Source organism: Peromyscus leucopus, chromosome 1, assembly GCF_004664715.2.
Source record: "Peromyscus leucopus breed LL Stock chromosome 1, UCI_PerLeu_2.1, whole genome shotgun sequence".
Lineage (NCBI taxonomy): Eukaryota > Metazoa > Chordata > Mammalia > Rodentia > Cricetidae > Peromyscus > Peromyscus leucopus.
Window position 1 is genome coordinate 185,053,898 of NC_051063.1, and position 14,316 is coordinate 185,068,213.

The following is a 14,316-nucleotide window of genomic DNA, read 5'->3' on the forward strand; positions in this document are numbered from 1 at the left end:
GTATCTGCCAGTTTATCCATTGAAGGTGGTTTTCTGATCTCAAGAGATCGTCTGTTTTTTCTTTTGCCTTTTAGATTATGATATAATATGTCATTTCATCCCTCCTTTTTCTTCCTCTAAACCCTCCCATGTACCCCCTTGTTCTCTTTCAAATCCATGGCTTCCTTTTACATTAATTGTTGCTACATGCATATATGTATATGTATATCCATGTATATATTTCTAATATACCCTCCTTAGTCTGTATAATGTTGTTGTATGTTTTCAGAGCTGACCATTTGGCATTGGATAACCAATTGGTGTTCTCCTCCCTGGGGAAGACCATTTCTCCCTCTCTCAGAATTCCCAGTTTCCTGTAGTTATTTATGTAGGGTCCAGGCCCCATGGTCTTTCTCCCATCCACTTTCGCATGTCTGTTTTGTTGTCCTTGTCCAGCTCATGTTTAAGCAGTCATGTTGGTGAAACTTTATGTGTGTTGCCTCTGACATTAGTAGGAGACACAGTCTCACAACAAACTCCCTCATGCTTTGTCTCTTACACTCTTTCCTCCCCCTCTATCACAATGTAGGGGTTGTTTTGTAGATCAGCCATTGCATCTGAGCTGCACAACTCTGCATTTTGGTTTGTTGTGTTTGTAGTGGTGTATGTGATGTGATGTGATGTGATGTGATGATGTGATGTGATGTGATGATGTGATGTGATGTGATGTGATGTGATGATGTGATGATGTGATGTGATGTGATGTGTAACGGTCTTCTTCTGTTGTGTCATGAAGTTTCCTTGGTGAGGGACGAGTACTACTCTTATCTGTCCCACCAGCCTTTGTCATCAGAGTGCCCCCTCTGAACAGTCATCAGTCCAGTGGAGAATACAGGAAACATTAACAGAAGAGAACTCAGAAACAGTAGTGCCAGATTTCTTGATGGAGGGGACTTATTTCTTTCTATCTTAGAACTTCTGATCCTTAGGGATGTCTTGGGGTTTTAAGAGTTGCGACATGTTTCAGGTGTGGGGAACAAAGGGCACAGGGCCGTGAAAGTTCCAGTTGGGAACATAGTTGAGATAGAAAACTTGGGATAGAAAACATCAAGTGTGCATGGGTTAAAGATGGGAAGATGGACATGAGGAGGCAGGGGGAAGAAATCCCGTGTAGAGTAGAAAATGGAATGGCCCATGATGAGCTTTTATGTGAGCAGGTGGGATACAAGAGTGCTGGTGGGGTCTGCTCATACTTAGACATCCATTTCTATGCAACATTTGATGATGGATTTTAATTTTACTGCTGCACCTGAGAAATCCTCTATGATGTTCAGAACTATATATCCAATGGGATATTTGAAATTTATCTTTGAAGACATTTAGCACATATCTCAACAAAGCCCCAGATTGGAAAGCATCCTTGCATTCTCCTCACATAAGTCCTTGTATCAGCTGTCCCCTTTGTACTATAATTTTTCAGGGTCCTCTTTTGCCCTCAGTTCTCACATGGCTCATTATCAAACTGTCTTTTGTGTCCTGAAAACACTTTTCAAATCCTGTTCCTTCTTTGTTATGTGATCTCTGTCACCCCAAGATCACCTTTCACCCAGCCTCCTTATTGTCTTTCTTCTTTCTACCCAATATTTTATATCCGTTCATCCCACAGAAAATTCACATCAAACATTTTTGTAAGTTTCTATCCATTGCACAAAGTGATGAGTTTACAATGACATGTTCTTCAGGTACATCCTGTACTGTGACCATATTCACCTCTGTTACTCTTTTTCCTGTGTTCTCACTCCCACCAGTCTTCTATTCCTACCCAGTCTCTTTCTACTTTATGTCATGAGTATGTATATTATATAGATGTATATGCACACATACATATATCTATATATACATATACAAACACAAACATACAAACACACACATAGAGACACAGACAGACAGACACACATATATATACACATCGATTCCATATAAGAGGTAAAACATACACTATTTGAGTCTGATTTTTTTGCTCAATATGAGGACCCCCATTTTCATATATGTTCTGGAAAATTACATCAGTTAGTTCATCTTTATGTCTGAATAAATCCCCATTCTGTTCATATCCTACTGTTCTAGTATAGTATAGTACAGTATAGTATAGTCTTTTTATTGCTGTGGTGAAACACGTGACTAAAGCAACTTAAGGAAGTCACGGTTCACTTTATTGCAGTTTGTGGGACTCGAGGTGCATCCATCATGGTGGGAAGGCATGGTGGCAGGAACTTGAGGCAGGTGGTCACATCATATCTGTATTTAATGAGCAGAGGGAGAGGCTGCCTGAGCTCAGCTACCTTTCTCCTTTTTTCATGCAGTGACCCGAGCCCTGAGAATGGTGCTTCTCACTTTTAGGGTGGGTGCTCCCACCTCAGTGAATCTAATCAGTCTGCTCTCTCACAGGTAGGGCCAGAGATGACCTGAATCTAGGCTACCCCTCACTGACATGCCCAGAAGCTTGTCTCCCAGGTACATCCTCCAACTACCAACACAAGTGCATTTTCTTTTTTAAAAAATGAAATTTTTTCTTTTCATTTTTTATTAAGAAATTTCCTGCTTATGCACCAGGGATGGATCTCGATTCCCGTGCCTGGGTGCCCCCCAAACTGTTCGAGCCAAACACCTGTCTTCCATATCTAGAGGGCCTAGTCCAGTCCCATGGGGACTCCATTGCCACCAGTCCACAGTTCATGGGCTTCCACTAGTGTGGCCGGTCATTTCTGCATGTCCTCCCTCCCATCATGATCTCAACGTCCCTCACCTGCCCTCTCTCTCATCAATTGGATTCCCGGAGCTCAGCCTGGCGCCTGACCATGGATCTCTGTATCTGCCTCCATCAGTCACTGGACAAAGCCTCTATGATGACAGTTAGGGTATTCACTAGACCAGTCACCAGAGTAGACCAGTCCAGGCACCCTCTGGACCACTGCTTGCAGACCAAGGTGGGGTTAACCTTGTGGATTCCTGCAAGCCTCCCCGGCACCCTTACTTTTCCTATTCCCATGAGTTTTTTGATTAGGACACACAAAATATTTTCTTTAAGCATCTTTCCACATGTGCCGTTCTTCTTGGTTCTCACGGTTACCTTCCCTCTCTGCCCTCTCCTGTGTCCCTTCTCTGCTGCCAACTGTTTTCCTTCCTCCCCGTAGGAAGGAAAGTAGTTCTTCCCACTTCGGCTTTTCTCTTCTTTTAAAAATGTGAGTGGTGTGTGGTTTGTGTGTGTGCATGTACGTACACAAGGGTGTGGGTATGTATGCACACTTGAGGAGGCCAGCGCAAGGTGTCAAGTGTCTTCCTCTCCCACCCTCCACCATATTTCCCTGAGATAGGATCTATCACCTAACCTGAAACTTGCTGACTTGATTTGGTTCAGCTGGCTGAATCACCAGGCTCCTGAGTCTCTCTTGTCCCCACACCCCAGTGTTACAAGTATGTACAGCCATGCTTCCATGTATGCTTGTATGTGTGTTGATGCTGGAGATTTGAACTCAGATCCTCATGCTACAGGTATAAGCAAGTATGCTCATCTACTGAGCCATCTCACCAGCCTTTTGTCGTCTTTCTTTTTAATCATGTGGTTTTTGTTTTGATTTTTCAAGACAGGTTTCTCTGTGTAACCATGGCTGTCTTGGAATTCATTCTGTAGACCAGGGTGACTTCGAACTCACAGAGATCCACCTGTCTCTGCCTCTCAAGTGCTGGCATTAAAGTCATGTGCCATGACTGACTGTCTCAATTAACTTTTAAATTAAAATTCAGGCCAAGTGTGATGGCGCGCACACACACACCTTTAATCTCAGCACTCAGATCTCTGTTCACAGCCACATGTGTTATTATTACTGCTGCTTTTTCTCTCCCAGGATAGTCCTCATTGCTGCTTTCCTATTACATAATCTCATTACACTTTCAATTTCCTACGGATCCTGAGTTTTCTTTTTCTCATGATCCCCTTCTTAGTTTCAACACACACACACACACACACACACGCACGCACGCACGCACGCACGCACGCACGCACACACACACACACATGCACACACACACACAGACAGACAGACACGACCCCCCCCAAACACACACACATTTTAAAAGGAATTTTCATATATGTGTAAAATCATGTGTTATCCTCTGAGTTTGGGTTACTTGGTGTAATATAATGATTTCCACTTTCTTCCATTTTCTTATGAGTACCATGATTTTATTTTTTCTCTCCAGTTGCATAAAGTTCTAGTCTGTCTAGGGACTACCTTTTCTTTAACTGTTCATCTGTGGATGGATGTCTAATTTGGCCTGGTTCAATTTTCTGGCTGCTGTGACTAATGCAATAGTGTGTGTGTGTGTGAATATGCAAGTCTCTGTTATGTTGACTTAGAGTTTTCTTCCATTTGCTAAGAGGCTCTGTTCCTGTCATTAAAACAAAACAAAGCAAGACAGTGCATTAATCATTGTGTGCCAATCACTTGACAGGTGTTATTTCATTTAGTCTAGTCATTATAGCTTGCAATGTTTTTCAGTTTTTTTACTCTTGCATGTCACTTTTGACCTCCAATTTTTGATAGAATACATCTCATGTGCCTTCTCCTGATCGTCTGCTCCTGTATGTGGTTCACTCAGGCTCCTGGTCAAGATTAGTGTATGCTCTTTGTAGACTATCTGGGAAGAGTTCTCCTTCAGCCTCAGAGGGCTGGGGGTTTCTTATTCTTTATGGACCATCTCCCCGAATGAACTTTCTTTGGTATTGTATTTGATTTGTCTCATCAGTTGGGTGTGCTGGTGCATCCCTATGATCCCAGCTTTTGGGAGCTGAAGGCAGGATGTTCTCAAGTTTGAAGTCATCCTGGGATACATAGCAAGATCCTGTGTTTAAAGAGTCATAATAGACACCACCTATGTGATGAGCAACACATGAATTGATTGCTTTAATTATTTCATTTCATAGGTTTCCTATAGTTTCCTAAATGCCTAGTTCTGTGTTTGGTAGAAGGTATGTACTCAATAAATGTTTGATTGAATGAGTGAATTAATGTAACAGACATTTAATAACAGATCACTACTTTTTTGTAATTCCAGGTCCATCTGTTCACATTGTGGTTTGGGTCTCAGTTGCTGCTGTTTGCTTCCTCCTGTTCCTCCTTCTTCTCTTCATCTGCCTCTGCTGCCATTGTGCCAAATGCAGTATGTCCCAAGAGTCAGGGGGGATTAATCTGGTAGGGGTGTATGGGGAGTGGTGTGTTCTAAGACTGACCTTTGTCTCTCTGTAGGGGCTTCCAATGGTAAGACCAGGAGCCATGTGAAATATAAGAGGTGGGTAAATTTGGACTCTCCCAATAAATACACCCATTCATCTCCATCTAAGATTTTTGTCTGAGTATTGGGGATTGAAGCCAGGGCCCCTATAGCTCCTAAAAATTCTATTTATGTATCATTTCTCAGGCATACTTTAACATTTTTTTCTTTCCACTCAGTTCTAGCACAGCCATGGACATCGAGGAAAAACATAAATGTAAGGTGGAGTGAATTTTGTTGAGGAAAGGGATGCTTGTGGGGCTTAGGAGGTCTTCAGGGAAAAGCAGAAGAGGTGGGAGGTGCCACCTTGCTGTGTGATGTTGCTGTCTTTCCCCTGGGTTCCGTTGGTCATTTCTGAAACATAAAATACAAAACTATATAGTTGAAAGACTCCTGTGAAACAGGCCTACCTTCTCACCTTTCTTTCCAGATGACTTGGAGGGTATTCAGCCTGAGGACTGTAGGAAGGTGGACACACAGGTTAGCCCACCCTACCACCCTGCTCTTCTTTTCCGGACCCCATCTGTGTATTCTTTTCATGGTTTGTATCTTGTGATGGCAGGTGTCTGCAGCAGAAAACTCACAGGAGGTGACTTATGCACAGCTATGCCAAGAGAACTTCAGGAATAACATGAATCCGCTTCCCTCCAATACTCCTCAGGGCACATCTACACATACTTGTGTGTATGCCACCCTCACATTATCCCAAGAGAAGAGTCAGAGCTAAGTGTTCCACTGTTTCTTCAGCACAGGGTGGCCTCATGAAGGACACTTCTCACATTTTTCAACTCAAGCCATTAGCTGGAGCTCCAACGGACTCAAGTGTAGAGAAGCTTGTTAACTGCAAAGGAACTTGGAGCTTGTAAACATTGCTCAGCAAACTTCTGATTCCTTGTGATTTGCTCACTCATAGATGTACCTGTCAAATGTGTGCTGTGCAGCAATCCTTCTGTACATTGTGCGAATAGATGTTGCTATGATTGGTTTAAGAAACAAGCTGACTGGCCAATAGCTGAACAGAATAAATTTGGGTGGGAAAGCCAAACTGAGAATGATGGGATGAGGAAGGGCAGAGTCAGAAGAGACACCTGCCGGATGGAGAATGAGTTGGACACACAAAAAAGGCATAGAGGTAAAAGTCATGAGCACATAGATGAATAGAAATGGGTTAAGTTGTAAGAGCTAGTTAGTAACAAGCGTGAGCTATTGACGAGCATTTATAAATGATATTGAGTCTCTGAGTCACTTAGATGGGAAGCAGCTGCCAGTTGTTTGGGAGCAGGTGGTCGGGACAGGAAAACTCTTCCTACAGATATGTGCAGATGAGCTTGGGCTCATGTTAACTTAGTAAGACATGAGTTCCATCATCTACTGGAAGAGGCAAGCTGCATAATCTGGACTCCTGGTTGTTAGTATTTCGGAACACCTCAACAGTGTGATCCTTAACTTTATCTGTCAAGTTGAAGGGTTTTACAATCACCTAGGAGACACACCTGTAGGTGTGCTTTTCAGAGCTGTTCCAGAGATGTTCACCTGTTGTGGAAAGACATACTCTGAGTATAGGTGATATTATTTCATGGGCCGGGGTCTTAGATTGAATAGAAAGGAGAAAGTAAGTGTAACATCATTATTCACTGATCTCTCTCTGCTCCCTGACTATGGCTACAGAATTACCAGCTGTATCATGCTCCTGCCACTGTAACTACAGGCAATTTCTTCCACTGTGTCCTACATCCATGATGGACTACACCTTCAAACTAAGTCAAAATAAAGCCTTGGTGATGATTACTCTCAATTGTCAACTTGATGAGATACAGTCTTCTGGGAGACTGGGCTCTGTGCATGCTTGTGAGCGATTATTTTGATTAGGTTAATTGAGGTGGGATGACTGCCTACTGCATTTCCTGGGTTGAGATTCTGGACTATATAAGAAGGAGATAGTCAATTGAACACAAGTATTCATCGCTTTCTTCTTTTTGGTTGTGGGTACAATACGTTAGATGCCTCAGGCTCCTGCTGCCACGACTTCCTCACCATGATGGACTGTAACCTTGGACTCTCTCTAGTTGCTTTTTTTTTTTTTGGTTTTTCGAGACAGGGTTTCTCTGTGTCGCTTTGCGTCTTTCCTGGAACTCACTTGGTAGCCCAGGCTGGCTTCGAACTCACAGAGATCACTGCCTCCCGAGTGCTGGGATTAAAGGCATGCACCACCACCACCCGGCTCGAGTTGCTTTTTGTCAAGGTGTTTTTTTTTTTAATCACCCAAACAGAAAAAGTAACTAGGACACTCTCTGTTCTTCAATTCAATTTTATCATAGCCACCAGAGAAGTAACTAATAGAGAAAGTGGAGAGGTAGTCACCCACTAGAGATTTTTCAGTGAAAATTTGGGTTCCCAGGTGGGTAAAAGCACTCAGGTTTGCTTAACGAGACCGACAGGCACCAGGGAGAAGTCAAGAATAGGGATAGTTCTTGTCATCACTTGGTACTGTGAATAATACTGAAACAAAAATGGGAGTGCGAGAATCTTTATGAGGTGGTGGTGTTATTTTATTTGTGCACATAGAAGAAGAGGTGATTTGGATAACCTAGTAGACAGGTCTTTTCAAATTTATTTAAGAACATTTATAGTGCTTTCCCTAAAGGCTGAGCCAGTCTATGTTCCCTTCAACAGTGTACAAGAATTCTCTGTTCTCCACCCCCTTGTCAACCCTTTGTCACCTCCTCTCTTTGGTGATGGACATCCTAACAGGTTTGAGGTGATATCTCATGGTGGGTTTGTTTAGCGTTTATAAGATGGTTAGTGATACCAAACACCTTTCTGAATGCTTGCTGGGAAGTTTATATCTTCTTGAAGACAAATAAAATCCAGGTCTTTGTCCATTTTACTTTTTACTAAGTTTTCAGTTAGCATATACAATAATGTGCTTTATTATGACATTTCCACACATCTATATCATTGTACTTTGCTCATACTCCCTCTTCATTATTTTCTTGTGTTTCCACCTCTACAACTGTTCCACTCTCTCACTGCTAGTAACTCTGATGGAATGCACCAATGACTTATATGGTTATTATGTACAGCACAAGGAGGGGTTAACTAGTCTCAGTGGAAGATCTCTGTAAGGGAGAAGTATCAATTTGAGTCATCATGGAAGAGGAAGCTGTGGCTGCAGCTTTGCCCATGCTGGCCAAATAATTTGTAAACACTCTTTCTTGGACCAGAGGAAGGCTTTGCCATCCCTATGAGGGTGACCTGGGGAAGGCTCTGCCATTTCCATGTGTCTGAGGCACTGGGGTCCTTGACATGGCTGTGTCCATGCCAACAAGACACATTCACTCAGGACTTCATCTGTTCCCCACAGAAATGATTGTGTTTCATCATATTCATGTATGAAATTCTTAAAGAATAAAAATTAAGGCAAAAATAAAGCTTTCAATAAATGTTGACAAAAAAGGTAGGAAGTAGGCATGGTGATGAAATGGCTAAAATCATCTTGTCCTTATTCTATTTTGTGTATGCCTAGAAACTCCTCAGCCTCCCCTCCCCCCACACAGCCATATCCACTTTGACAAAGCTTTTGGGACTGTTCATGACTCTGACCATGGTACAGATGTATTAACTAGAAGAATTGGTGTTTGTGTAGGCTAAAACATAAAACTAAAATAACTAAAAGGAAGTGTAAATCAGAAATAATTGTCAGGCTGGAGAGATGGCTCAGAGGTTAAGAGCACCAACTGCTCTTCCAGAGGTCCTGAGTTCAGTTCCAGCACCCATATGGTGGCTCACAACCATCTGTAATGAGATCTGGCACCCTCCTCTGTATACATAATAAATAAATAATTCTTTAAAAAAGAAATAATTGTCATGTGGTATCTGGAAAATACAAAAAACACTCTGTAAAAACATAGGTGTCGCTCAGACTCTCCTCAAATAGTGATGTAATTGTGATTTTTGTCTCTAAAAATGCTATATCCCCAAGCTCTGGCATGAAGAGGGATGAGCCGTGTTCTTGGTTTCTGGCTAACAAAAGGACTTATATACTTTGAATTGGCTTCATTAGTGTGGTTGTCAAGAACTATCTCTCCTGGGTCATTTCAGTGACTCACGGCTGCAGTCTCAACTAAAACTCGAGGTAGGAGGATTACCTCTAGATCAAGGCCAGCCTGTGCAACACAGTGACTTTCAGGTCAGTATGGGCTAGAGAGTGAGCTCCTGAGTTGGGTCAGATGGCTCTCTGGGTAGAGGTGCTTGCTGTTGAGCCTGAAGTCCTGGGTTGGATCCCTGGGATCTACACTGTAGAAGGAGAGAACTGACTCATAAGTAAGACCTTGTCTCTAAAAAAAATGTGAAGACATCTGATAGGGAAAGGTGGGGGAAAGGGGGGGGAAGTTGTAAGGGAAGGAATGGGAGGTAGACTTGATACATTCACCTTATATGCGTGCATGAATAATACATAAAATAAAGAGTTGCCAAAGAGAAAAAGAATGAAAAGGAAGCTGAGAAGAAAGCTGACTGCAGGGGCAGTGGGCTGCTGTGAGGTAGTTTTGCGTGGGGAGTAGAAGAATTGGAAGAAACTGAGAATGTGGAGTGGAAGTGAACTGGGGATGGTGTGGCCGTTTCTGGGAAGGGAGAGATGATTGGCACTTGGAGGTGTAGCTTAGATCCTGCTTCTGCACCTGCTAGCCTCACAGTGTGCATGCATCTTGTAAATTGTTCTTTAAGACAGGAGAAAAATGCAAGCCCATATGACCGTATTAGCGTAATGTTTGGCACTGTTGGGAATTGGAGAGGTGAAAATTGTAGAACTATGTGGTGGCACGTGGTTGTAATACCAGCACTTGGGAGGTGGAGGCAGGAGGATCAGGAGCTTAAGGTCACTGTTGGATACATAACATGTTTGAGGTCAGTCCATGGCACATGAGACCCCGTCTCAAAACAGCATCACCAACAGCAGCAGCTGCAACAACAACAACAGATTTATTTTTTAAAATTTTATTTAAATAACCTTTTTCCATTTATTTTACCTACCAACCACAGTTTCCTCTTCTCCCCCCACATCCCTGCTTCCCATCTACTCCTCTCCCCTTCCATTCCTCTTCTGTTTCCAATCAGAAAGGGGCAGGCCTCCCATGGACTTGAATAAAGCATGGCACATCAAGTTGAGGCAGGACCAAGCTCCTCCCCTTGTAGGCAAGGTAATCCAGCATGGGGAATGGATTCCAAAAAGCCAGCTAAGTGCCAGGGACAGGTCCTGATCTCACTGCTAGGAGCCTTACAAACAGACCAAACTACACAACACATGTAGGGGTGTAGATGTAACCAACCGTCTTATTAAATAAGAAACACAGAAACAATGTAAAAGAAAAGTCGAGAGTCAGAGCTCAGAGCTAAAATCTCACCTTCCTCCTGCTGTCCAGCTTCGCGAAAAGAGACTACCTCCTGTCGTTCGTTTTTTTAAAGTATGTTGTTCTGCTTTCATTGGTTGTAAACCAAACAATGACTGCTCGTCACTGTCTGAATGTACAGCCCCTAGTCTTAAAGGTATATGTCTCAATGCTGACTGTATCCTGAACACACAAGATCTTATGGATTAAAGCGTTGCACCACGCACACTCTTGCTATGGCTCTAATAGCTCTGACCTGACACACAGAGATCTTATGGATTAAAGCGTGTGCCACACCGCACACTCTTGCTATGGCTCTAATAGCTCTGACCCCAGACAACTTTATTTATTAACATACAATCAAAATAATATTTCAGTACAATTAGATTAACACCACATAGGGGGCCTAGGTCGGTTCCATGTAGGCTCCTGTTGGTCCAGTCTGTGAGCTCCCAAGAGCTCAGGTCATCTACCTCTGTGGATGTCCCATCATAATCACCCTGGCTCATACAATACCACCTCCCTTTCTTCAGCATGACTGAAGAAAGCTCAGCCCAGTGTTGGCTGTGGATCTCTGCATCTGCTTCCATCGGTTACTGAATGAAGTCGCTCTGTTGACAATTAGAGTAGTCACCAATCTGATTACAGTAGATGGCCAGTTGAGGCATCCTCTCCACATTGCTAGAAGTCTTAGCTGGGGTCATCCTTGTGGATTCCTGAGGGAATTCTGGCACCAGGTTTTTCCTATCCCCAAAATGGCCACCTCATCAAGATGTCTCTTTTGTTACTTTCCTCCTCCATATGCCCCCAACCTGCTTCCCACACCCAGCCCACCCAACCAGCTCCCTCAAGTTCCCATCCCTCCATGCCCCTCACTCCTGCCCCCAGATTACCCAGGAGATCTCTCTATTTCCCTTTTCCAGGGAAATTCATCTATTCCTTTTTGGGTCTTCCTCAATAGCAAAATTCTAAAGTTGCAGCAACAATGTGATTTTATTTCATATTAAGTATGTGGTGATGCATGGCAGCCTCACATTTGTATGTTGAAATCTTGACCCTTTGTGGCTTAGAATGTGACTTTATTAGAAATACGTTGTTGAAGGTATAGTTAATATAGTTAAAATGAACTGATATTGTAGTACTGTGGATGCCCAATCTGATATAACTGGTGACCTCATGAAAAGAAGAAGTTTGTATACAGAACATATGTAGAGCACAGAGCAAATAATACACCCCCAACAGAATTCTTTCTCACATACGCACATACATAAAACACAAGAAAACACATAGCACACATAGCAAATACATACACACATCACAAAGAACATATATGTAGATGAATTGCTAAATGGTCTTATTAAATAAAGAACACAGAACCAGATATAGGGGTGAAAACCTGAGAGATCAGAGGAATAGGAAAAGCCACAAGCTAACTTCACCTCACCGACACCTCAGTCTCCAAAGAGACCTACTTCCTGTATACCCACACCTATATGCCTTTCTGTTCTGCTATCTCATTTGCTCTCTGTCTAGCTACATCACTTCCTCTTCCTGACCAGCTCTGTCACTTCCTGTCTATCTGTACAGACCTCCAGACCTCGATGGTTAACTAATGTTGGAATTTAAGGCATGTGCCACCACACCTGGCTCTGTTTCCAGGGTGGCATTGAACTCACAGAGATCCAGACAGATCCCTGCCTGCCAAGTGATAGGATTAAAGGCATGTGCTATGATTGACTGACTTCTATGTTTACTATTGTGGCTGGCATCTGCTTCCATCAGTTACTGGATAGAGCATCTTTGATGACAATTAGAGTAGTCACCAATATGATTACAGGAGAAGACCAGTTCAGGCAACCCTCTCTACTATTGCTAGGAGTCTTATCTGGGGTCATCCTTGTAGTTTCCCGGGAGTTTCCTTGGCACTAGGTTTCTCCCTAGCCCCCAAATGGTCCCCTCTATCATGATATCTCTTTCATTGCTCCCCCGCTCTGACCTGCCCCCAACTTGACCAACTCAATCCCTCAAGTTCCCATCCCCTCATCCCCCACCCTCACTCCCAGTTTACCCAGGAAATCTCATCTATTTCTCCTTCCCAGGGAAATCCATGAGTCTTTCTTAGGGTCCTCTTTGTTACTTAGCTTCTCTGGGGCTGTGGGCTTTGGTATCCTTTGCTTTACATCTAATATCCACTTAGAAATGAGTCAATATCATGTTTGTCTTTCTTGGTCTGGGTTACCTCACTCAGGATGATTTTTTTCTAGTTCCATACATTTGCCTGCAAATTTCATGATATTGTTTTTTACTGCTGAGTAGTACTCCATTGTGTATATGTACATTTTCTTTATCCATTCTTCAGTTGAAGGGCATCTAGGTTGTTTCCAGGTTCTAGCTGTTACAAATAATGCTGCTATGAACATAGTTGAACAAGTATGTCCTTGTGGTAGGATCGAGCATTCCTTGGGTATATGCCCAAAAGTGGTATAGCTGGGTCTTGAGGTAAAATGATTCCCAATTTTCTGAGAAACAGACCAAGGCATACTTTTTCCCACAGTGTTTGTACCATGTAACATTCTCTCCAGCAGGCACACAGGCTCCAACTTCTCCACATCTCCTCACTAGCACTTGTTATTTTTCATTTCTTATTACACATTCTGTAGTAATTTCATAAATGAATATAACATATTAGTCATATCTATCCCCACTCCTAGGACTCTTACCACACCCTTCTCCCAAATTCATGCCTCTTCTTTCCTCCTCCTTCTCTTCTTCTCTAAGATTTATTTTTATTTATGTGTGTATAAGCTACATGTGTGCAAGTACCCGCAGAGGCCAGAAGAGGGCATCATATTCTATGGAGCTACAGTTACAGGTGGTTGTGAGCCACCCAGTGTAGGTGCTGGGATGTGAACTGGGGTGCTCTGGAAGAGCGGCAAGTACTCTTGATCACTAAGTCACGTCTCCAGGCACTTTCTCTCCTCTCCTCTTCCTCCTCTGCCCCTCCTCTTCTTTTTATAACCTCCTAAATCTATAGTGCTTCCCATATGCATATATGTGTAGGGCCATCCACTGAAAGATGGGCAACCTACCACTGGTCGAACCCCTGAAGAAAGATGACTTTCCCTCCATCATCAGCCATCACCTGCCAAAAGCTCATTAGGGCTGGGACAATTAAAAAATAATTATATGTACGTATGTGAGTTTGCACATATATGTGTAGGTGGCATCAGATTCAGAAGAGGGCATTGGATTCCCTGGAGCTGGAGTTACAGGCAGTTGAAAGCAGCCCAATGTGGACACTGGCAACTGAGCTGAGGTCCTTTGGGAGAGCAGCAAGTGTTTTAACTGCTAAGCAATTGCTCCATCCTGCAGGAATGAGATAATTTTCACTTTTTGAAGTTATAATGATCCTAGTAGGAATATGTACTTGGGGGGGCATGATAAGGAAACCACCTACATAGCCACTCCTTTAGGAGGGAAGGTTTTTGTTTAAGCAAGATGAATAGAATATCCAGAGGCATTTGGAAGAGTCCAGGGTAGGGAGAACAAGTAACAGACTGGCCAAGCCAGGGATAGGAAAGTGGGAATAACAGAAGATAGCGGAGATAGCAAGAGACAG

General features: G+C 43.0%; 1 protein-coding gene across 4 annotated transcripts in view; it reads left to right on the forward strand.

The window, feature by feature from the left end:
- LOC114687921 (leukocyte immunoglobulin-like receptor subfamily A member 3) overlaps window positions 1-6,329 on the forward strand; it is a 62,314-nt gene extending 55,985 nt beyond the window's left edge. For 3 of the 4 annotated variants that reach the window (XM_037202160.1, XM_037202157.1, XM_037202162.1), the window contains exons 7-11: window positions 5,095-5,199; window positions 5,286-5,328; window positions 5,490-5,527; window positions 5,741-5,790; window positions 5,873-6,329. In XM_037202160.1, the coding sequence (XP_037058055.1) occupies window positions 5,095-5,199; window positions 5,286-5,328; window positions 5,490-5,527; window positions 5,741-5,790; window positions 5,873-6,037 (401 nt within the window). In that variant the 3' untranslated portion in view covers window positions 6,038-6,329. The remainder of the gene's footprint in view (window positions 1-5,094; window positions 5,200-5,285; window positions 5,329-5,489; window positions 5,528-5,740; window positions 5,791-5,872) is intronic. The other variant, XM_037202158.1, reaches the window with a different exon arrangement.
- Window positions 6,330-14,316: the final 7,987 nt, after the last annotated feature.